The 26059-nt window shown below is 42.2% G+C and overlaps 1 protein-coding gene across 8 annotated transcripts in view; it reads left to right on the top strand.

Annotated features, from left to right (window-relative positions):
• The window catches only part of LOC139537585 (opioid-binding protein/cell adhesion molecule-like), a 461731-nt gene extending 436928 nt beyond the window's left edge, over positions 1–24803 (top strand). For 2 of the 8 annotated variants that reach the window (XM_071339063.1, XM_071339061.1), the window contains 5 exons: positions 14255–14383; positions 15106–15226; positions 17757–17932; positions 18543–18578; positions 21293–24803. In XM_071339063.1, coding sequence (XP_071195164.1) covers positions 14255–14383; positions 15106–15226; positions 17757–17932; positions 18543–18578; positions 21293–21396 — 566 coding nt within the window. In that variant the 3' untranslated portion in view covers positions 21397–24803. The remainder of the gene's footprint in view (positions 1–14254; positions 14384–15105; positions 15227–17756; positions 17933–18542; positions 18579–21292) is intronic. The other 6 variants (XM_071339062.1, XM_071339064.1, XM_071339066.1 and 3 more) reach the window with 6 other exon arrangements.
• The last annotated feature ends 1256 nt before the right edge of the window (positions 24804–26059 follow it).

Genomic DNA, 26059 nt, shown 5'->3' with positions numbered 1-26059 from the left:
GTGGGGCTATATACAGGGGGTACCGGTACAGAGTCAATGTGCGGGGGCACCGGTGTCGAGGTGGTATGTACATGTAGGTAGAGTTATTAAAGTGACTATGCATAGATAATAACAGAGTAGCAGCAGAGTAGAAGAGGGGGGCGGGGGGCAATGCAAATAGTCTGGGTAGCCATTTGATTAGGTGTTCAGGGATCTTATGGTTTGGGGGTAGAAGCTGTTGAGAAGCCTCTGACCTAGACTTGGCGCTCCGGTACCGCTTGCCATGCGGTTGCAGAGAGATCAGTCTATGACTAGGGTGGCTGGAGTCTTTGACAATTTTTAGGACCTTCCTCTGACACCGCCTGGTATAGAGGTCCTGGATGGCAGGAAGTTTGGCCCCGGTGATGTACTGGGCCGTACGCACTACCCTCTGTAGTGCCTTGTGGTCGGAGGCCGAGCAGTTGCCATACCAGGCAGTGATGCAACCCGTCAGGATGCTCTCGATGTTGCAGCTGTAGAACCTTTTGAGGATCTGAGGACCCATGCCAAATATTTTCAGTCTCCTGAGTGGGAATAGGTTTTGTCGTGCCCTCTTCAACTGTCTTGGTGTACTTGGGCCATGTTAGTTTATTGGTGATGTGGACGCCAAGGAACTTGAAGCTCTCAACCTGCTCCACTACAGCCCCATTGATGAGAATGGGGGCGTGCTCGGTCCCCCTTTTCCTGTAGTCCACAATCATCTCCTTTGTCTTGATCACGTTGAGGGAGAGGTTCTTGTCCTTGCACCACACGGTCAGGTCTCTGACCTCCCTATAGGCTGTTTCCTAACCTTAACCCTAACCGTAAGATAATTTGAACCAATTCTAAAATGTTTTATTGTTTTGCATGTACCCTTAGTTTTCCCCCTAAAAAGAGTCACTTCAACATTGTGCCTTGGTGTCAGTTATTTTGTTATGGACGTTTCTCTGTTTTAATTGTATACAGCAAATCAAATCTCCCAAATCAAAAATAATTTTACTCAGTGGTGTTTTAAAATACTTTTTACTACCAAACGTGCTTTTGCCAAATTGCCACTCTGCCATGGATTCATTGAAATAAAATAATGTCAACATCAATATTCACCCCAGTTAAATCTTTGAAAGCTTAAACCCAATACGTTAATCTCAAAATGCTCATTGTTCATGGCATCTATGATAATGCCTAAATGCAAAGGGACACATGCTCCGGCATTAGTGCCTGATGTGGTTTTCATAGCTCATTGTGAGTTCAAACGAAAGCCGATTCTGATGGGTTGAATCAAAGTGAGACTTTAAAAATGCATTATCTTCGCTGCTAAGTCTTTTAATAGAAGTAAGGCAGTGTCATGGTATCTAATAGAACCCCCAGCTATACGTACGGTTTATCCCTCTCTTGTGTTTGTTTTTCATCAAAGAGGATAATACATCAAAGCTGGCACATATGATACATTCTATATTTTGTTTTGGAGTCTGTGAAAAATCTCCTAATACAGGGAAAAGTGAGTGCTATTGACGTGCAACAGTTATACTGTACACTCCCCCTGAAAGCAAATCCATCCATTTGTCCTTTACCTGTGCTCCCCTCTCTCTCGTAATAATAAGGTAAGTAACCGTACCACAACACTGTCACCTTGGAGAAATTGGATTCAGAGGGTGGCCGCTCAATCTCATACTGTATGAACTGACATTGGCTGCAACCCAACTTGGATTGATACACAACCTTCCCATTTCCTTCCTGCCCTTTCTATCTCCCTCGCTCTCCCTTGCCCTCTCCCTCTATCTTAAGTTTTTTCTCTCTCTTTCTTTCTCCCTCCCCTCTCTCTCTCTATCAGTCTCTCCCCCCTCTCAATTGAGCTCTCTCTCCCCTCTCTCTTTATCTACAACCAGAATCTGCCTGCGGCATAAGTGTGGTGCTCCTTCGGTTTTCAAAGACACAGTGAGTGTATGGGAGCCTCGGGAGCAGGCCCCTCCTGAGATATGCCAGCCCCCTCCCACCCCCACCTCTCTGCTCTGTGTGGTCTCCTGAGGGTCCTCTATTTCTAAGTCTGCGTCAGTGACTGGGGATACGGTGTGCAGGAGGCTGTTATCTTTGTGGCATCTCGTCTCTCACTTACAGCTTGTCCTCTGCTACTTCAGTATCAAGTACTTGAGTACTGCAGTATTGAGTATTCAGGATTTTCAAGCAGCGGATTGCATTTGAACACAGTGTTTATTTGTTTGATTTCCCCAAAGGTACAATCTATGTTATATTTGATAGAAACACAGTTCATTTCAGTATTTCTGACACAAGCTTTCTGTGTTCATAGTTGCACAGTAACGCCTGCAGTCGATAGGCAACTCTGCCTCGGCTGAGCCAACATGTCCCTCACGGCCTTCCTTTTATTTTTCTCCACACAGGAAGCAGAAGTCCTGCTGGTGCCCTCTGCCGTACGTCGCTGTGTTTTCACTGGCTTTACCGACGCAGTGGGTGACAGGCACACAGGCCCGTATCGGGAATGAGTGAGGCCACGGCCGTGCTAGGGCCCCCAGCCGAGGTGGGATTTGCTAGCTACTTTCCCCCAACGACACACATATTTTACGGCAGCCATAAAATGAGCTGGGAACTATTGATTTTATATTAACACCTCCATCTTGGCAATCATGGGCCCTACAAACGGCCTGGGTTGTACTGTAAAAAGTCATACTTAACCTAGACACTTTAAAGTGTGTTAGATTTACTCACGCTGGTCTTTTCTCTGCAAATCGCTTTGTTGGTTATGGTAACTCCTTGTTGACCCTTTTTACATATAGAGACTTGAAGTATGTGTTATTGTTGCAGTTTGTGTATTTAGTGTTGCCTGTACAGTGTGTACAAGAGTTGAACACGAGGTCAGTTGGTCGATTTGTGTCCTCTCCGACCCCTCAGTTTAAGGTCAGCCAGGAGCACCGTCTTGATAATCTGCCATAACTCTGTTGACAGATACCCAGCCTGCTAGAGGGCATATTGTTAATGCGGTGTATGGTATGGATTCAGATTGCTTTATAAACAGCATGGTACACATATACAGACATGCAAGTTAGTTTGACATTTATGAGTTTCTGAACAGAAAGATAAAAGGGAAAGCCACAGTCAAGACTTAAACCACTAATTGCTAGGCAGGCTACATAACATTCCTAAGAACATTTGTTGAGTTTTGGCGTCAATGAAAAAATCTACTTTTTTCAAACGACTGCACATATGAGCTCTAGTGCTCCAAATGCGTTTTTTTTTATGAAACAGATACTTAGCTCCCTGATGCAGTCTGAATTTGACGTTGCAGAAGTGGTGAAAGAGTTAACAGAGCGAGAGGCTAACGAGAATGACGAAAGACAGCGAGAGAAAGCGGGACGAGGTAGAGAGACACTAGAGAGTGAGAGGGCCACAAGAGAAACAAGAAAGACTAGAAAAAAGGGAGAGAAGGACGAGGCTTTCTGGGCACCTGTGCGTTGTGGGGTCTGTCTGACACCTGTGCGTTCCGAGGGTTCTCCTGACACCCTCGTCAGGTGATCCGAGATCATCCATGACTGCTTTTGTTAATGGCTCCTACCAGGTGGGAGTCACATGTCTGTTCAAACTCAGCAAAGTGAATACATGTGCATGCCATTACTGTCACCCACAATACCTGGGGAGATTTTTCTTGGTGTTATTTTTTTTTGGAAGATCCATTTCGAAATCAAGTACGTCCTTTGTACTTGACGTTAAGTTCTGTGCATGAAGGAATACGCATTCTCCCTCAAGCTTAACTGAAACATTGTATGATTTGCTTTATTGATGTGACAGTGAGGTGAACATAAACGTGAATACTGAGAGCAGAGTAGTGATGGCTAAAGTGGAACTACAAAGGCAGCTACGCTAATCAATTAGTCATGTTTTCCACAACAAAATGTCAGTTTACAGAATGGTGACGAGTGTGGAGGCAGTTTTAAGTTTTGGGTCAATGTGTTTAAGGAAAGGATAGAGTGAGGAATACAACAGAAATATTCAGACTCCTTGACTTTTTCCACATTTTGTTACGTTACAGCCTTATGCTAAAATGTATTCAATTGTTTTGTATTTTTCTCATTAATCTACACACAATATCCCATAATGACAAAGCAAAAACTGGTTTTTAGATTTTTTTTAACATTTTATAAAAATTTTAATAAAAACTGAAATATCACAAGTATTCAGACCCTTTACTCAGCAATTACAGCCTCTAGTCTTCTTGGGTATGATGCTACAAGCACAACTGTATTTGTGGAGTGTCTCCCATTCCTCTCTGCATATCCTCTCAAGCTTTGTCAGGTTGGATGGGGAGCATTGCTGCACAGCTATTTTCAGGTCTCTCCAGAGATGTTCGATCGGGCTCTGGGTGGGCCACTCAAGGACATGCAGAGTCTTGTCCGGAACCACTCCTGCATTGTCTTGGCTATGTGCTTAGGGTCGTTGTCTTGTTGGAAGGTAAACCTTTGCCCCAGTCCGAGATCCTAAACACTCTGGAGCAGGTTTTCATCAAGGATCTCTCTGTACATTGCTTCGTTCATCTTTCCCTCGATCCTGACTAGTCTTCCAGTCCCTGCTGCTGAAAAACATCCCCACAGCATGGTGCTGCCACCACCATGTAGGGATGGTGCCAGGTTTCCTCCAGACGTGACACTTGGCATTCAGGCCAAAGAGTCTTGTTTCTCATGGTCAGAGTCCTTTAGGTGCCTTTTGGCAAACCAAGCAGGCTGTCATGTGACTTTTACTGGGGAGTGGCTTCTGTCTGGCCACTCTACCATAAAGGCCTGATTGGTGGCGTGCTGCAGAGATGGTTGTCCTTCTGGAAGGTTCTCCCATCTCCAGAGAGGAATTCTAGAGCTCTGTCAGAGTGACCATCGGGTTCTTGGTCACATCCCTGACCAAGACCCTTCTCCCCCGATTGCTCAGTTTGGTTGGGTGGCCAGCTCTAGGAAGAGTCTTGGTGGTTCAAAACCTTTTTCCATTTAAGAATGGAGGCCACTGTGTTCTTGGGGACCTTCAATGCTATAGAAACGTTTTGGTACCCGTCCCCAGATCTGTGCCTCTACACAATTGTGTTTCGGAGCTCTACGGACGATTCCTTCAACCTCATGGCTTGGTTTTTGCTCAGGCATGCACTGTCAATGTTATATAAACAGGTGTGTTCCTTTCCAAATCATGTCCAATCAATTGGACTCCAATTGTTGTATAAACATCTCAAGGATGATCTGTAAGGACTGACGCCGGGGAGGAGAACATTTAATGAGGAACAGACAGGTAACATGACAGGAACAGCGTCAGCACACGGGTAAACAAGGACAATCAATGCAGAAGCAGGGAACAGAGTGGGAAACCAGACAGATATAGGGAAGGTAATGACAGAGGTAATTGAGTCCAGGTGAGTCCAATAATCGCTGATGCGCGTGACGGGGGGAAGGCAGGTGTGCGTAATGATGATGGCAGGAGTGCGCAATGCTGGGGAGCCTGGCGCCCTTGAGCACCAGGGGGGAAGAGCGGGAGCAGGCGTGACATGATCAATGGAAACAGGATGCACCTGAGCTCAATTTCAAGTCTCATACCAAAGGGTCTGAATACTTATGTAAATAAGGTATTTCAGTTTTTTTTTCATACATTTGCAAAACAACTTTTTGCATCGTTATTATGGGGTATTGTGTGTAGATGTTTTATTTAATCAATTTTAGAATAAGGCTGTAACGTAACAATGTGGAAAAAGTCAAGGGGTCTGAATACTTTCCAAAGGCACTGTATATATAATATATTATTTTTTTATCTATACATTTTCAGTTATCCAAAAGACAGACAATAACAGTTGAAGACATTAGTTAACCCGCCACCCTTCAATCCCCTGAAACAAATGACAGACAATCATGGGAAAGTATTTTCATTGTTTCTAACATATGATGTACTTATGACCCAAGCATGTCAGCTTATTAAATGATTGATCTTGATTTAAAAAAAATCTTTGCTGTACACTGCTGATTTGTGCATGTTCTGGGTTCGTCTCCAATTGATTCAGACTTAAACCTATCCTTCGGTCAGAATCCTGAAACGAAAGGGTTAATTGGCAGCTGGCTAGTAAGTCAGTTCATGAATCATTGTTGCTTGGAGTCGTGGGAGCTTGCAGTTGAGCTTGACTTAGAATAACTTCACTTCTTTCTGATGTAGCCAATAGCTAGGTTTCCATCCAATTGGCGACAGATTTTCATGCAAATATTCATAAATACGCATAAGGTAAATATGCAAATGTTCCCACCAGTGGTGTTTCCATTAAACTGACTTGTTACAGATAGAAATCAGTTTGATGACGTAGTGCACACAATGTACTTTTTCGCTTAAGTTTTTATCTACCGAATAAAAATAAAAGTTCAATGCGTTTCCATCGCATTTTCAACAAAAACTGTTGCGTTAAATGTGCCTACTCTGGTCTTGGCACGGGCACTCTAGGCAACAGCTCGCAGATACAGTGCGGATAGGTTGTGTGGGTAGGCAAGTCTACATGATGAAATTATTATGCATAATAATATTTTTATATTTTTATTTGTCAAATGGTAGCCAAGCATCAATCATCATGTCACCAGAATAAGACCCTCGATATTTATTGGATAGGAGCATCAAGATCACCATGCACTTTCACCACCCTGTGAAGTTCATTATATCTTATTTAGTCTGTAGCCTAATAAACTGTATGATTTCCCAAGTTGTAGTTGGAGGACCACACACCATGTCATCGTGTGACTCCCAAGTTTACTTCAATTTGATGGTTGTTATATTGTATCAATATTTGCGCATAAAGGTGTTTCCACCGCTATTTCTCGCATAATTTTTTTTATATGGTATGACTTTACTCTCATAAAACCTGTGGATGGAAACGTGGTTAATTAGTCAAGTATATTTCTGAGTGTAGTTACAGATGTAGGATCTTAATTTGATTACCCATTTGTTGCAGGGAATGCAAACTTTAAGTGTTTAAGGTTTAAAAAGGCTTCTAAAATGTCAGACTTGACCAAAAAATGTATCAACCCCTAAAAAATGTCCATTAATTATTATCCACATGTAACAGTATAACTTTAGTCTGTCCCCTCGCCCCAACCCGGGCGCGAACCAGGGACCCTCTGCACACATCAACAACAGTCACCCACGAAGCATCGTTACCCATCGCTCCACAAAAGCCGCGGCCCTTGCAGAGCAAGGGGAACCACTACTTCGAGGTCTCAGAGCAAGTGACGTCACCGATTGAAAGGCTATTAGCGCGCACCACCGCTAACTAGCTAGCCATTTCACATCCGTTACACATACAATAATTCACATTTCCTGTTGCTGCTGTATTATTTTTCTGCTGTCAGAAATTGGGCAAATTTTCATCCTATATCTGTATGGTCTTTATCGATGCTCTTATCCAAAGGGACTTACAGTTATCACATGTATTCGATGCCTGTGGTCCATGTTGGTATCAAACACACAACCCTGATGTGGCCAGCACCCTTCTCCAAACAATATGAATACTGAACCATTTAGCATTTTACATATTTCACCCCCACCTGGATCAGAAACTCACACAATCTGAATTATTTAATTCCTGCTTCATGTGAAGGTGAGGCTGCAGTGTCCTTGAGCTTGACATGACTACAGTTGTACTTTGACCATTTCAACCATCCTGCCTCTTGATAAGTTGGTCGATAAGGTCGGTCTAAAAATCGGTGGCTGACCTGTTTTTCCAATGTGAAAACATGTACAATAAGTCTTGTTGAGACCAGTGGGTTGAGGAATTATTCCATAATTTGATACAGGATAGCTGTGGTGCCCACCTCACCTCTTTGTTGTTATTGTATACCTCACATGTTGTGGCTGTTGTTGTTATTGTTGTTTACCTGACACCTTGTTATTGTTTCCAAGATTGCGTAGCAGTCAAGACGTCTTTGTCCTTCGTCTTGTCGTGTCCCATGTATATATCTTTTTATATATTTTTCTTCGCATATCTTTAAAAAATATTTTTCCTAACCTCAACTTCAAAATACTCCCCTGCAACCCGCCTCACCCAATGTGGTGTGAATCTGTTTTTTTCTAAAGTATTTTTTATTTACCTCGGAACCGGAATCCCCCAACAGAAGCTAGCCAGCTCACTAGCTACTAGCTAGTAGTCAGCTAACCAATGCTAGCGGTCATCAGCTAACCGTTAGCTCGGAAAGCTCTTGCCAGATTGTACAAAGCGATTCAAACCGGAGCATACCGGACCTATTTTCTCTCCATATCCCTGGGTTCCTACCGCAAGCTCTGAACCTTTTCACCTGGATCATCGCAGCTAGCTAGCTGCAATCCGAGTGACTACTCCTGGCTAACGTCTCTGTCCCGAAGTAAGCACCAATTAGCCTGGAGCTAGCCCATGCTAGGCCCATCTCCTGGCTATCTGAAGAGGCCCATCAGCCACTCCTGGGCTACATTACCCGGACCCCTTCTACTGCCGGTACGGGGCACAGAACCCCGCCGATCCTTCACAACTGGATTACAGACGTAATCTGCTCGAGGGGGTACTCAACAGGCTCCTACGTCGTGACGTCCCCTGAATGCCCATCTGATAGCCGCGGCCCGCTAGCTGTCTGGAGCATATTGGACTGTTAGCTGAATAGATCCATCTGCCAATTTCTTGGGCCACTATACTTATCTTGCCAATTGTACTTGGACCCCTCTGCTACTCGGAACCCTACTAATCCATCACAACTGGTCTATCGACGTCACCGCACGAGGACGCTAAAATAGACTTTCCTCCATCACGACGTCCCTCTAAGGCCCTTCTGCTAGCTTGCTAGCCCCGGCCTGCTAGCTGTCTGAATTGCCGTGTCTAGAGCCAGCCCAACCACTCACTGGACCCCTATGATCACTTAACTACGCATGTCTCTCCCTAATATCAATATGCCTTGTCCATTACTGTCCTGGTTAGTGATTATTGTCTTATTTCACTGTACAGCCTCTATCCCTGCTCAATATGCCTTAACCAACCATTTAGTTCCACCTCCCACATATGCGGTGGCATCACCTGGTTTAAACGTCTCTAGAGACAATATCTCTCATTAGTTTATAATTGGCTCATTCATCCCCCTCCTCTCCCCTGTAACTATTCCCCAGGTCGTTGCTGCAAATGAGAATGTGTTCTCAGTCAACTTACCTGGTAAAATAACGGTAAAATAAAAAATAAAAATAAACTCAATGCCTAGGTTTACCTCCAATGTACTCACATCCTACCATACCTTTGTCTGTACATTATGCCTTGAATCTATTCTATTGCGCCCAGAAACCTGCTCCTTTTACTCTCTGTTCCGAATGTACTAGACGATCAGTTCTTATAGCCTTTGGCCGTACCCTTATCCTACTCCTCCTCTGTTCCTCTGGTGATGTAGAGGTTAACTTTTACTTGGTCACAATCCCGGATCCGGGAGCACCCTCATCAGTAAAAAAGCTGACTAGCATAGCCTAGCATAGCGCCACAAGTAAATACTAGCATCTAAATATCATGAAATCACAAGTCCAAGACACCAGATGAAAGATACACATCTTGTGAATCCAGCCATCATTTCTGATTTTTTAAATGTTTTACAGGGAAGACACAATATGTATTTCTATTAGCTAACCACGATAGCAAAAGACACAACTTTCTTTTTCCACCATTTTTTTACTGCATAGGTAGCTATCACAAATTCGACCAAATAAAGATATAAATAGTCACTAACCAAGAAACAACTTCATCAGATGACAGTCTGATAACATATTTATTGTATATCATATGTTTTGTTCGAAAAATGTGCATATTTCAGGTATAAATCATAGTTTTACATTGCAGCCACCATCACAACTCTCACCAAAGCAACTAGAATAACTACAGAGAGCAACGTGAATTACCTAAATACTCATCATAAAACATTTATGAAAAATACACAGTGTACAGCAAATGAAAGACAAAGATCTTGTGAATCCAGCCAATATTTCAGATTTTTTAAGTGTTTTACAGCGAAAACACAATATAGCATTATATTAGCTTACTACAATAGCCAACCACACAACAGCATTGATTCAAGCCAACAGTAGCGATAACGAATAAACCAGCAAAAGATATAAACTTATTCACTAACCTTCTCAAACTTCTTCAGATGACAGTCCTATAACATCAAATTACACAATACATATATGGTTTGTTCGAAAATGTGCATATTTAGCGGCACAAATCGTGGTTATACAATATGAATAGTAGCCAAAATGCAAACAAAATGTCGGGAGAAATCTTGGGAGAGGCACCTAATCTAATCAATAACTAATCATAAACTTGACTAAAAAATACAGGTTGGACAGCAAATGAAAGATACATTAGTTCTTAATGCAACCGCTGTGTTAGATTTTTAAAATTAACGTTACTACGACATACAGCGTGCGTTAAAGCGAGACCGCACCGAAATTAATGGCGGAATAATAGTTAAAAAAATTTCAACAGAACAACGAATTAACATCATAAATAGTTGATGAGCTTCCATCAGAATCTTGTGCAAGTTGTCCTTTGTCCAGAAAAATCGTTGCTCGGTTGTAGATTGTCGTCTTCAACTTTGGAATTAGCAGCAAACATTAGCCATGTGGCGAAGACGTGTCCAACTCACTATAACGCAGCACAAATAAAATACCGAAAATCGCAATATATTGATATAAACTGATATAACTCGGTTTAAAATAACTACATTATGATGTTTTTAACACCTGTATCGAATAAAATCAGAGCCGGATATATCTAACGCCTATAACGAGAGCTTTTCAGAATGCAATCCTGAGGTCTGTCTTGCGTCATGACGAACGTTGAAAAGACTGCACACCCGGTTCCAAGAGCTTTTGTACGGCCTCAGATCTACCTAGACACCCCATTCCAATTCTCACTGCTTACTGACATCTAGGGGAAGGCGTATGCAGTGCATGTCGACCCATAGATTACATGCAAATTAATAAACTGACCCTGGAACAGAGTGCCCGATTTCAGATTTCTCACTTCCTGACAGGAAGTTTGCTGCAAAATGAGTTCTGTTTTACTCACAGATATAATTCAAACGGTTTTAGAAACTAGAGAGTGTTTTCTATCCAATAGTACTAATAATATGCATATTGTACAAGCAAGAATTGAGTACGAGGCAGTTTAATTTGGGAACGAATTTTTACAAAGTGAAAACAGCGCCCCCCTATTGAGAAAAGGTTAATCCAGGCCCTGCAGTGCCTAGCTCCACTCCTATTCCCCAGGTGCTCTCATTTGTTGACTTCTGTGACCGTAAAAGCCTTAGTTTCATGCATGTTAACATTAGAAGCCTCCTCCCTAAGTTTGTTTTATTCACTGCTTTAGCACACTATGTCAACCCGGATGTCCTAGCCGTGTCTGAATCCTGGCTTAGGAAGACCACCAAAAACCCTGACATTTCCATCCCTAACTATAACATTTCCCGACAAGATAGAACTGCCAAAGGGGACGGTGTTAGCCTGCAGAGTTCTGTCTTCCAGGTCTGTACCCAAACAATTCGAGCTTCTACTTTGAAAAATCCACCTTTCTAGAAACAAGTCTCTCACCAATGCTGCTTGCTATAGACCACCCTCTGCCCCCAGCTGTGCCCTGGACACCATATGTGAATTGATTGCCCCCCATCTATCTTCAGAGCTTGTGCTGCTAGGTGACCTAAACTGGGACATGCTTAACACCCCGGCCATCCTACAGTCTAAGCTTGATGCTCTCAATCTCACACAAATTATCAATGAACCCGCCAGGTACAACCCCAAATCCATAAACACGGGCACCCTCATAGATATCATATATCAGATAACAGATAACCAACTTGCCCTCCAAATACACCTCTGCTGTTTTCAACCAAGATCTCAGCGATCACTGCCTCATTGCCTGCATTCGTAATGGGTCTGCGGTCAAACGACCACCCCTCATCACTGTCAAACACTCCCTAAAAAACTTCAGCGAGCAAGCCTTTCTAATCGACCTGGCCCGAGTATCCTGGAAGGATATTGCCCTCATCCCGTCAGTAGAGGATGCCTGGTTATTCTTTAAAAGTGCCTTCCTCACCATCTTTAATAAGCATGCCCCATTCAAAAGATGTAGAACCAGGAACAGATGTAGCCCTTGGTTCTCTCCAGACCTGACTGCCCTTGACCAGCACAAAAACATCATGTGGCGTTCTGCATTAGCATCGAATAGCCCCCGTGAAATGCAACTTTTCAGGGAAGTTAGGAACCAATATACACAGGCAGTTAGGAAAGCTAAGGCTAGCGTTTTCAAGCAGAAATTTGCATCCTGTAGCACAAACTCAAAAAGGTTCTGGGACACTGTAAAGTCCATGGAGAATAAGAGCACCTCCTCCCAGCTGCCCACTGCACTGAGGCTAGGAAACACTGTCACCACCGATAAATCCACTATAATTGAGAATTTCAATAAGCATTTTTCTACGGCTGGCCATGGTTTCCACCTGGCTACCCCTACCCCAGTCAACAGCTCCGCACCCCCTCTTCAAAGGGGGAGACAATCTAGACCCATACTGCTACAGACCTATTTCTATCCTACCCTGCCTTTCTAAGGTCTTCGAAAGCCAAGTTAACAAACTGATTACCGACCATTTCAAATCCCACCGTACCTTCTGGTTTCAGAGCTGGTCATGGGTGTACCTCAGCCACGCTCAAGGTCCAAAAAGACATCATAATCGCCATCGATAAGAGACATTACTGTGCAGCCGTATTCATCGACCTGGCCAAGGCTTTCATCTCTGTCAATCACCACATTCTTATCGGCAGACTCAACAGCCTTGGTTTCTCAAATAATTGCCTCGCCTGGTTCACCAACTACTTCTCTGATAGAGTTCAGTGTGTCAAATTGGAGGTTCTGTTGTCTGGATCTCTGGCAGTCTCTATGGGGGTGCCACAGGGTTCAATTCTCGGGCCGTCTCTCTTCTCTGTATACATCATTGATGTCGCTCTTGCTGCTGGTGATTCTCTGATCCACCTCTACGCAGACGACACCATTCTGTATACCTCTGGCCCTTCTTTGGACACTGTGTTAACTAACCTCCAGACGAGATTCAATGCCATACAACTCTCCTTCCGTGGCCTCCAACTGCTCTTAAATGCAAGTAAAACTAAATGCATGCTCTTCAACAGATCGCTGCTCGCACCTGCCCGCCCGTCCAGCATCACTATTCTGAACGGTTCTGACTTAGAATATGTGGACAACTACAAATACCTAGGTGTCTGGTTAGACTGTAAACTCTCCTTCCAGACTCACATTAAGCATCTCCAATCCAAAATTAAATCTAGAATCGGCTTCCTATTTCGCAACAAAGCATCCTTCACTCATGCTGCCAAACATACCCTCGTAAAACTGACCATCCTACCGATCCTCAACTTCGGCGATGTCATTTATAAAATAGCCTCCAACACTCTACTCAACAAATTGGATGCAATCTATCACAGTGCCATTCGTTTTGTCACCAAAGCCCCATATACTACCCACCACTGTGACCTGTACGCTCTTGTTGGCTGGCCCTCGCTTCATACTCGTCGCCAAACCCACTGGCTCCAGGTCATCTACAAGTCTCTGCTAGGTAAAGCCCCGCCTTTTCAGCTCACTGGTCACCATAGCAGCACCCACCCGTAGCACACGCTCCAGCAGGTATATCTCACTGGTCACCCCTAAAGCCAATTCTTACTTTGGCCGCCTTTCCTTCCAGTTCTCTGCTGCCAATGACTGGAACAATCTGCAAAAATCACTGAAGCTGGAGACTCATATCTCCCTCACTAGCTTTAAGCACCAGCTGTCAGAGCAGCTCACAGATCACTGCACCTGTACATAGCCCATCTGTGAATAGCCCATCCAACTACCTCATCCCCATACTGTGTTTATTTATTTATTTATCTTGCTCCTTTGCACCCCAGTATCTCTACTTGCACTTTCATCTTCTGCACATCTACCATTCCAGTGTTTAATTGCTATATTGTAATTACTTCGCCACCATGGCCTATTTATTACCTCATTTGCACACACTGTATATATACTTTATTCTACTGTATTATTGACTGTATGTTTGTTTATTCCATGTGTAACTGTTGTTGTTGTATGTGTCGCACTGCTTTGCTTTATCTTGGCCAGGTCGCAGTTGTAAATGAGAACTTGTTCTAAACTAGCCTACCTGGTTAAATAAAGGTGAAATAAAAAATAAAACCTCCACAGGTGACCTGGCATCAGAGGACGAGTACTTGGACATCCCCAGTATCTCCAGACAGAGAGCAGGGACCTACGAGTGCACCGCCGTCAATGACATCGCCACAGACGTCCAGACCGTGGAGATCACAGTCAACTGTGAGTTTAATGTCAACCCAGTCCTTGCGTGTATTTTACTAGGAACGAAACGGAAGCAAATGGGACAAATTGGGGAGGGACTAACACTGAACTTGTCCAATAAGAGAGACTTGTTTTTGTTGCAAAACGTTTTCAGTTTGCTACAATGTACAATAGGCATTCCATTCCCTTGCAGACAGTTTCTCTGAGTCAATGGTCTCATGACCAAGAATGTAATATAGATGAATGGATGAAGCTCAGTTTGGGTTAGTCTTAACTTTGTTCCAGTTCTCCAGAAAAACTTGTAGGGTTCCATTCACGTGAAATCAGTTTTGATTTGGGTTTTGCTTTATTGTTTTTACACTTCACCAGAAAATGTGTGCATGCTATACATCATGCCTTATTGGCTGTCTATGGGTAAAGGTATTTGATGCATGTTGCCATAAATTGGGCATTTTAATGTATTTTTAAAAGACAGGAATCGTTGATTTTATTCTACTCCCCTTGTAATCATTACAACATTAACTGTGCTCTGAAGTACCAGTTAAATTAAACCCTTCTGCATTTACAAATTGGTTCTCCAAAGAAGAATGGCTTTCAACTTGATTACAGCTGTTCAGATAGAGGAGCATCCTCTCTGGAAGGACCAAATCCTCACTCTGCTATTTACACATGACCCCTGCCTGATACTTTGACCCCGTCTCTGGCACACTGATCCCATGAGTGCCCTCGTGTGCCCGTAGATGCCCCCAGTGTGTCAGAGGGCAGAGACGTTGGCGTGACCCTTGGCCAGAGAGGGGTGCTGGAGTGCGAGGCGGATGCAGTACCCGAGGCAGACTTCGAGTGGTACCGAGATGACAGAAGGTAACCCGTTGTGCATGTTTGCAAACATGTTGAATTGCTGCTTTTTCCAGGCTTTTTGATTTTCCTGGAAGTAGATTTTCAAGGAAGGTCATTAGATCATCAGCATTTTCAAAGGTGAGAGAGCGAGAGAGTACACTTGTAGAGTGTCCCTATGGTTAGAGACCCAAATCTTACCATTGCACATGGTCAAGACACTGTCTTTTCCCCTGCCATTGAACCTGCTTGGAAATTGCAATAAATTATAACATATATTTAAGATAACAATGACATAATATGTAGGCGTCGTGGCGGTCATCTCAGACTTCCCTGAACTTCTAGCTGCAGTAAGTTTCCCTACAAGGAGGTTGTGAGTAACACACGAGTTGTGTGCATTGTTGTACTCACATGGCTGAGGGGGCTCTACACTGAGTCTACAAAACATTAGGAACACCTTCCTAACATTGAGTTGCACCCCTTTTGCCCTCAGAACAGCCTCAATTCATCGGGGCATTGAGTCAACAAGGTGTCAAAAGTGTTCCACAGGGATTCTGGCCCATGTTGACTGCAATGCTTCCCACAGTCGTGTCAAGTTCTCTAGATGTTGTTTGGGTAGTGGACCATTGTTGATACACTTGGGAAACTGTTGAGCGTGAAAAACCCAGCAGCATTACAGTTCTTGACACTCCCGGCACCTACTATCATACACCGTTCAAAGGCACTGTCTTGCCCATTCAATGTCTTACTGCCACACATACACATTCATTGTCTCAATTGTTTCAAGGCTTAAAAATCCTTCATTAACCTGTCTCTTCCCCTTCATCTACGCTGATTGAAGTAGATTTAACAAGTGACATCTATAAGCGATTATAGCTTTCACCTGGATTCACCTCGTCAGTCTATTTCATGGAAAGAGCCGGTGTTCCTAATGTTTTGTACACTCAGTGTATACAGTGCCTTCAAAGTATTCAGACTGCTTAATTTTTTCCACATTTTGTTATGTTACAGCCTTATTCTAAAATGGATTAAATGAAATAAAATCATCAGCAAACTACGCACAATACCAAATAATGACAAAGCGAAAACAGGTTTTAAAAAAACTTTAATTATTCAGACCGTTTGATATGAGACTCGAAATTGAGACTTTCCATTGATCATCCTTGAGATGTTTATACAACTTGATTGGAGTCCACCTGTGGTATATCAATTGATTGGACATGATTTGGAAAGGCACACACCTGTCTATATAACGTCCCACAGTTGACAGTGCATATCAGAGAAAAAACCAAGCCATGAGGTCGAAGCAATTGTCAGTAGAGCTCCGAGACAGGATTGTGTCAAGATACAGATCTGGGGAAGGGTACCAAAAAAATTCTGCAATATTGAATGTCCCCAAGAACACAGTGGGCTCCATCAATCTTAAATGGAAGAAGTTCTGAACCACCAAGACTCTTCCTAGAGCTGGCCGCCTGACCAAACTGAGCAACCGGGGGAGAAGGGCCTTGGTCAGGGATGTGACCAAGAACCCGATGGTTACTCTGACAGAGCTATAGAGTTCCTCTGCGGAGATGGAAGAACCTTCCAGAAGGACAACCATCTCTGCAGCACTCCACTAATCAGGCCTTTATGGTGGAGTGGCCAGACGGAAGCCACTCAGTAAAAAGCACATGACAGCCCGATTGGAGTTTGCCAAAGGGCACTTCAAGACTCTCAGACCATGAGAAAAAAGATTCTCTGGTGTCATGAAACCAAGATTGAACTCTTTGACCTGAATGCCAAGCGTCACGTCTGGAGGAAACCTGCCACCATCCCTATGGTGAAGCATGGTGTTGGCAGCATCAGGATGTGGGGATGTTTATCAGCAGCAGGGACTGGGAGACTAGTCAGGATCGAGGCAAAGATGAACAGAGCAAAGTACAGAGAGATCCTTGATGAAAACCTGCGCTAGAGAGCTTAGGACCTCAGACTGGGGAGAAGGTTCACCTACCAACAGGACAACGACCCTAAGCTCACAGCCAAGACAACGCAGGAGTGGCTTTGGGACAAGTCTCTGAATGTCCTTGAGTGGCCCAGCCAGAGCCTGGACTTGAACCGGATCGAACATATCCGGAGAGACCTGAAAATAGCTGCGCAGCAACGCTCCCCATCCAACCTGACAGAGCTTGAGAGGATTTGCAGAGAGGAATGGGAGAAACTCCCCAAATACAGGCGTGCCAAGATTGTAGCGGCATATCCAAGAAGACTCAAGGCTGTAATCGCTGCCAAAGGTGCTTCAACAAAGTACTGACTAAAAGGTCTGAATATTTATGTACATTTGACATTTAATAAATTAGCAAAAATTCTAAAAACTTGTTTTCGCTTTGTCATTATGGGGTACTGTGTCTAGATTGAGGACACTTAAAAATATATATATTTTAGAATAAGGCTGTAACCTAACAAAATGTGGTTAAATTCAAGGGGTCTGAATACTTTCCGAAGACACTATGTATTTTACATTCTTAAATAAATAAATAAAATACATAAATACATTTCTTTTTTCATTCATTGACTACAGAGTTGTCCATCCTCTCTCTTCAAGGATCTTCAATGGTTTTGACGGCATGGAGATCGAAGATGCCGGGCAGCTCTCCAAGTTGACCTTCTTCAATGTCTCTGAGGCCGACTACGGCAACTACACTTGCATCGCCATTAACAAACTGGGCAGCTCCAACACAAGCTTTGTCCTGTATGGTGAGTACATGAATTACCATGTGTTCCAGGTGCAACAAAATGAACATGTTGTGTGTTGGTAACACTTTATAATAACTTTCACGAAAAAGCCACTATACATGTCTCTAAATGCTTCATAAAGTATTGTACCTGTTGTAAAGGTTTACTATGAATGTTTACAAATAATGAAATACTTATTTATTAATAGTTTAGAAATAATGTATAAATGCCTGTTATCATAAAGTGTACTGAAAATGTTGTGTTATTTCGACATGATTCTCATTTCACTTTGAATGGACTTTTATTCCTCTTTATGTGATTTATTTGATATAAATAACTGAGGACATTTCCATGCTTAACATCAGTCTCAAGCTGATTTAATGTAAGAATAACTGCATATACTCAATTTAGTAATCTGTGCCTTAATCTAATGCAACATCACAATGATTTAGGTTAACAGCAACGTCTTCCACCTCACTGTATGCCTTTTAACACTGCACCCATGAAGCTAAAAAGTCATTCACCAGCTTTACTTTCATGTTGTTCGCATTAAGGCAGCATTGTCTATGATTGTTTGCTTTTGTTCGTTTTTATATATTTTGCTCTGTTCTGTTCCGTTTTTCTGGTGTAGAGGTTATTGAACCCACTAGCTCAACACTATTGCAAGGTTAGTACCGGTATTCGGCATGAGCATGCGTTTCAACCCACTCTCTGATGCGCTAACAGCATTCTAACAATGCATGATAAACATGGCCATTTTCACATCGAAAACAAACTGATTATATGCCAATATCACTGGAGTATCATACAATGCTAATACTGAGGTGACAGGAGGACTATGTTTCTGCCACTGAAAGGGGCCATATAGTGTTTAAGCTCAGCCTGACGAAATGAGATTGTCAGATAGTTACTGGGCTGTTCTGACTTCTTATGATAACGTTATTAGCTTTCAATTCCATTTATTAATATTGATAAGAAGTTAAAAGGTATATCTGACAGGTGACATTTCCTGGGAGAATTCTCCCAGGCTGATAAGGAGAAAGTATGTCACTGGAATCGTTGTGGAAATGGTAAATGAAGAGCTCTGAGCTTTTGAACGTTTTGCTAACCGTGTTTTGTTCTTCTTTTTTCAACCGCCTAACCGGCTCGCCATGTGGCATGGCTTCATTTGATTTTGCATGTGCTTCATCTGCTGTGTAAGTATCTATCTGTCCTACAACTATCATTTGTGATGGATCATGTGTGTGTTTTAACGGTTGTGACAATTTGTTATGCAATTTGTCCATCTAGTTGTTGATATGTGTCTATATAGGAATCTCTAATGTCTAATTCTTCCTTCCCTCTAGTTTGTTATTAATGAATACTTGTAATAAAGGTTACTACTATAGCGTAGCACTATGACTGACCTCTTAGCAATGTGTTAGCAATGAATATTGACATTATTGATTTGATGTGTGCTCAGCGTCATCATTGTTTGTATTAATTAGACATGATTGGAATGTAAGTGAAACAGGATCCATGAACTGTGGGGCTCCTCTTCAGAGATGTATTAATTGCTTTGATTTGGATTGTGGGGGGGAAAGCAGAACTATTATTGTAATTATCCACATGCAGGTTTAGGAATAATCTACAGTGGCAGCATAATTGGATAGATGTCCCAAAAGAAAGCCTGGTGAACTCCAAGAAAATCCAAGGGAAATTAGAAGTCATTTTATTAACGGTACTCGGCTTCAAAGTAAAAATGTATAATATGTATAAAAATTTATAATATCGTCCCTCTCTCTCGCTCAATAATGCCCCATGTGGTCCAATATTGATTTACAGTAGGGTGAGGAATTATTGGATCCTTTGATAAAAATGAGCAAAGAAGACTATAAAATAAATAATACAAATACTGAGCTATTTTTTAAAAATTATATTATTTTAAACTAATTCAGTTGCTCAGAGAGAGGTTTTGTTTATTAACAAGTAGTAAAAAAATATCTAAAGAAGAAAGGTGTCTTGCTGGAAGATCTACTTGCTGCCAAGTTTCAGCCTCCTAGCAGAGACAACCAAGTTTTTGGCTAAAATATACTTGTAATGGTAAAGTTAATTATGCCATTGACCTTAACAAGTGTCCCAGGACAAGTGGAAGCAAAATAGCCGCATAAGATCAAAGATCCAACACCATGTTTTACAGTAAGGATGAGGTATTTTCTGCATATGTATTGTTCTTTCGAAGGCCAAATCATTGGTGTGCATGGCCAAACAGCTCTATTTTCATGTCGTCTGGCCATAGCACCGCCTAATCTTTGCTAAACGGCATTGGCGCTTGGATTGGAACCGGTGCTACGGTCATATGACATGAAAATTGATCTCCTTGGCCACGCTCACTAGTGGTGGGTTTGGCCTTCAAAAGAGCAATGCATATGTAGAAATACCTCATCCCTACAGTAAAATATGGTGGTGGATCTAATATCGCCCTCACAACCATTTTTTAACTGCTATTGTGGTAAACATGTACTGTAATTAGCAGGAATACATTATATGCTATAGGATATTTTGAAACTGACAAGATTGTCTTAGTGAATAAGTAAGTGGTTTGACATTTTAATTGGACCAGCCTACAACTCCCTTATTGCTCCAGGCCCCACACCGTTAGCTCAGCCTCTGCTATCATGCTTCAATTTAGATTAAAAACTCACAGACCTCCTACCAACCAAGAAAATAAAGGCCCGGGTCCTGCTCTTTCCTCCACTGTCTATCAATGGTTATTGCTTGTCTCCCTTCCCTCAGTTGATTAGCTTGTTTACAACCAGCCGCAATTAAGGCTGAACCGGGCAGCCGGCTTGGTTGGTCAAGGTTTCATAATATCATACAGTAAGATGATAATAACGGCGATGATAAGGGGGGCTCAAGTCAACAGTGCTTGCTGGTGATGAGAGGAAGTGAACAGATGCTTTAGCAATGCTTATATGACCACCAAAGTGCCCCCACTTAAACCTTCCATCAGCAGGAATCGGAGTATTTTGTAGTCTGGGAATGACCTGATTAGCATAGCTAGCTTAGGTACCCTAGCTGTGCCAGGGATAACTTGGACATCTCTCTGCCGAATAATAAGTAAACAGAACTGGGATGAATAACAATGTTCTCTTTTGAGGTGGGTACCTAATGGCACTAGCAGGCGTTTGGCCCGGGGCATAGTTGATTATGTGCCTTGTGTCAATTACTGCAATCCATTTGTTGCTTTTCTGTGGAGTGCCGGGGAGAAGGTATTAGAGCAGTGAATCACTTGTTATCTGCAGATCAGAAGGTTCAAGTCAGCAAAACCAATTTTGAACACCACAAACTCATCCAAATGTTTTGTTCCCTCTCCTCCGCCATCCCCCTTGGCCACAACAGGACCCGGAGCAGTGCAGGACGGGAACAGCGGCTCGATGGGGATGCATGTACACACCTACACCTGTCTACTTCTGGCCATCCTTCAGTTTCTGCTCAGGTTTTGATGCAGTAGGCTTTCTGGCTTCCGAGTGGCAAGGTTGCGTGGTTTGTGTGTTTTCTCTCACCCGGAACCACAAACGTGATGCACATGAGTGCATGGGCTACCCTATTACATAATGTCAAACCGCTAAAAAGTATTATGTAACATACACATTTTTCTTTGTTAATTTTAGGAGTTTTAAGGACATAACAACATTGTCGATTTTTGGGTTTTGATTTGTTTTCGTTTCCCCTCCCATTATGGTATGATTCCCAAATGTTTCTTTTTGGTTGTGGTTTGTCTGTTATTTACATTTTATTTATTTCAGTTTCTACCGAGTGACATGGTCATCTTAGCCCCAAGAGTCTTAAGCGTAAATCATAGTCCATTGACGTTAAGACGCGATAGTCCGGCATCCCATTGTGACATAGCTACGCGGCTCTGAGACCACCATCCGCGGGGAAGCACAGCCCGAAAGCGCACCTCCCAACAATTCCCAACCAACGCAGCTCCGGTACGCGTCTTTTATTAATTTGAATGTGGTGACGGTTGGAGAAAAAGCTTGAGAATTTGAAAAGTATGAATGCCAATATTCCAGAACACTGCTGTGCGTATGCGTACACATTTTGGACTATGATAGATGCTTTAGCCCCAAGATTCTTATCCCCAAGAGTTAAGTGTATGAGGTGAATGAAACAAACATCTCAAACAGGCAGTGAAGCAGACGGACTGAAATAACTCTAGGACATAAAAGCCTGTTATCATGTTTTTTTTGTTGGTATAATTATAATTTAAACCTATTTCTGATTCTGACACATTGACAAACCACAACAATGGTTAAGAAGAAATTATATTTTCTCAGCATTGTCAATTGTGATATTTTCAGTTGTTTGTGCTATTCTATCTATTTGGGGGATTTTAACACATATTTTGAAAGGGGTAAATACAATATCAAAGCTGTAATTGTGATTATTTAGGCAAAGAGCTTGTTTTTCCTCCCTTTTAGCTGGCACAAGTCTACACAAGGTGGTGTAAAGAATTACTTAACTAGTTATGAATGGAAAGGAAGTTATTTCCATTTGTGTGGACATCTAACTTAAAGTAATGTAATCTCTCACAAATGTTATTAATGTCACTACAACTGGTTTTACCTTAAGATACTTATAATGTATTTACATGGGTCATTTGCACACTAGGGTCAATTCTCAAGTATTCCCGTCTCAACAGTGTTGGTAACAAAGAGGCTAAGGAGTAAGATTGTGTCCAATAGCAACTCTCTATGGATCACTAAGGGCAAATTCTAACTTGCACTTGAAAGGATACTTCGGGATTTTTGCAATGAAACCCATTATCTACTTCAGATGAACTCACGGATACCATTTTTATGTATCTGCATCCAGTATGAAGGAAGTTAGGGGTACTTTCACGATCCAATGCTAACTAGCTTAGTGCAATGACTAGAAGTGTATGGGATCTCCTAGCATGCTAGCAGTTAGCATGGACTTCCAGTCCATGCACTAACACTAGTTAGCAATTGTGCTAACTATAGTTAACAACTTCCTTTAAACTGCTTACAGAGAAAATGGTATCCACAAGTTCATCTGACTCTGGAGAAGTAGATAAAGGGCTTCATTGCCAAAATCCTGAAGTATCTCTTTAAGTAACATGTTCACTTTGATGCATTGATGTCAATGGGAGACTTAGTGGAAATTGGACTGAAGTGGAGGTTAGGATTTGCCCCTAAAAGAGCCCAAAGACTTCTCAGCCATTAGTTTCACAGTCATTTTTTTTTTTTTGTTACAAAATACTCTCTCATAACCAATAAGTATTAATTGTTTGGTTGTGTTGAACTGGTACATGCAAATGTACTGGAATGTACATGCAAATGTACTTTGACTGGAAATGCAAATGTTTTACATATATTGTCTCTCAATAGAGCACATATACATACAGTCCATTAATATATTATAATTTAGTGTTGTATACCGGGTTAAATAATCAGGGCTGAGTTTGGATTGATTTGAAATCAGGCATATATTTGTCTCCTCTGTGACCTTGTCACCAAGGACACACTCAGGAGCTACAACAATACTTCCTGTAACCTTTCTATGTCTTAAAGGTAGACTCAACGTTGTGAAATCATCATACACAGCGGGACAATGTATTGCTTGCTCCCAGAAATCAACATCTAATCTGCCAGGGCTGTTACTATTGGTTCTTCCTTAAATGGGCATGCCTCAGGGGAGGGCACAGATTAAGAGTCAGTTTTGGCAGTTTTCTGTTGTTGATGTCTGGAAGCAGGAGGTCACCATGCCATGTACGATGATATCATATAGTGAAGTCTGCCTTCAATATTTTATTCGCAAATGGGGAGAAAGGGACACATTTTGATGTTAAGAAATATTTGACATGTTAATGGTTCAAACCTGTGGTGCTGCCATCAGAATAGGCCATATTACAGCAGATAATTGGGTGCATTTATCACATTTCAAATGGGTTATGTCTGTGTGAGAGCTGCATTGATTTTACACTGATTAGGAATATCACTTTAATGCATGTCATGCATGGTGCAAAATGCATCAGCGTAATGGTTTGCACCCCAAAACCATTTTTGAAATAAATACCACATGATTATTACCCTTGTAAAAGAGGTCTTCAGACCTCCATGGGATAAATAAAGGTTAAATACGTTTTCTACTGTGGTGATGGCATCACACATTTTTACTGACAAAACGGATCCCAATGCCTGTTGAAAGATATGGAAATCTGGGGTTAACCTTAGTCTGTGGACGGAAACTATATCATTATGTGGACTTAATGAATTAAAGGCCATGCTAAGGGTAGATTCAATAAAAGTGTAACTTTTTTTTGTTGTTGCAGTTGTTTCAAAACATATGTACAGAAAGCAACAGCTGGGGCTTCTGAGAAGTCCACGGTATAACCATCACAGAAACCTATTTCCAACTATTATTTTTGACTGAGCTTATATTGCACCTACCCTTTAGTATAGTGCTCTTTGTGACGTGACGTGACATTTGTTGAGTATGCATTGCAGTTTGGAATAATTCGTTTTGGAATAGGGACTTTGGAAATAGCAGTGACAAAGTTGTAGACATTGGCGGCATACGGATGTGCTTGTCTCAGTTTTGAAAGGACATTTCTGTGTTGATGCATGACCAAACCTCATGATCAAATTAATTTGAATTTCTGATGACACACTCATTCCCTCTACTCCAGTACAGTACAGTCAAGTCATTCACCCGGCATAGGTCACAGTAATCCCTTAATTCTGGTTGATTCCAAAGTGAAGAGAAAATGACATTCTATTTGACTCCCTGTAATGTAAGATTGTTGATTCATATGTATTTTCTTTATGAAGATTGTGTGTTCATATTTAAGACTGACAATAATAAAAAAAATATGTATCTTAAATGCCCCATGATTTGACCATCTTTGTTTGAGTATGCTCAATGCCATGGTTTGGAATTGCAAGTCAGCCATTCGCGTGTTTGCTTCATTGGGTAATTTAACTCACCTGGTGTCTCCAGGCTCTGTGTCCCACCACCTTGTCAGCCATACCTCTCTAGGACCCACATGACAGACCTGCCTATTGGATCTTTCCATTTGGGAGACATTTCCAATCTGCTAAACTGTGTTAAGCGAATCAAATCCCCATATCATGCCAGTGGTCTGCCATAAGGTGGAGAGAGTAAGTGCACTCTGTGGAGTGGTGAGTGTGGTGACTGTCACAATGACCGGAGAGCACCATTGATTTTTTTACTGACCCTGGCCTTGACTGACTGTGGCCCTGTCCAAACACTGTGCCAACTCCCGCTAATGGCCATGTCCCAATGACTAGACTCTTACTTCTGAGTGCATACTGTAGTACAAATGCTCTCCTCTCACCTATCAATGATGTACCACTTCAGGATGGAACCTTCTTGTTTCTCTGCCCTACTATACCAACACGACACTGGATGTTAATTGCACGGCGCACCAAGTGAAACTTTCTAATTCTCATTCCCATAGATTACACATGCAACAAGAGGTGCTGAGTCTTCTACAAAACATCACCTAGAGAATAGGTCAGGGGTAGGCGACCCTGTTCCTGGAGTGCTGCAGGTACTGGAGGATTCTGTTCCAACCAGGCAGCACACTGAGCTAATTGATCAGTTAATTGATTGCCTAAATTCAACACACCTGGTCTTCCAGGTCTGTTAAACCAAAAACATTCAGTTCCTGCACACTCCAGGACCAGGGTTACCTACCCATGCAATAGGTCATTACCAGGATGATTGCTTTACAGACAAATTATTATTTAAAGCTGTGTACTGTTAAGTGTGTAGTGCATCTTCAGGTTGTCGTTGTTTATTGCCGCTTTTCCCCCCCAAAAATGATTCCAAATCGGGCTCCTCTGCTGCGCTGCTCTCGCTACCATGCTGTTCTACTTCATCCTCAACAATATTTAATTCATGCAAACATCTGCTCCCTGCAATTAACAGAAAATACAGAACGGGACTGTTAAAAAGAAAACGGGCCTGTCGATAAGATGACATCTTTACCTGTACTGTACTTTATTTTGATCACATTTCTTTAACGGGCAATTTCCTAAGAAATGTACAAATGGGGATACATTGGGGAGAAGTTCAGTTAATACAATAGAAGCGGATGCATGTCTGTCTGCAACC

This window comes from Salvelinus alpinus, chromosome 13 (assembly GCF_045679555.1).
Source record: "Salvelinus alpinus chromosome 13, SLU_Salpinus.1, whole genome shotgun sequence".
Classification (NCBI taxonomy): domain Eukaryota; kingdom Metazoa; phylum Chordata; class Actinopteri; order Salmoniformes; family Salmonidae; genus Salvelinus; species Salvelinus alpinus.
Note: the sequence above shows the minus strand (reverse complement) of the source record. Positions and strands in the feature narration are given on the sequence as shown.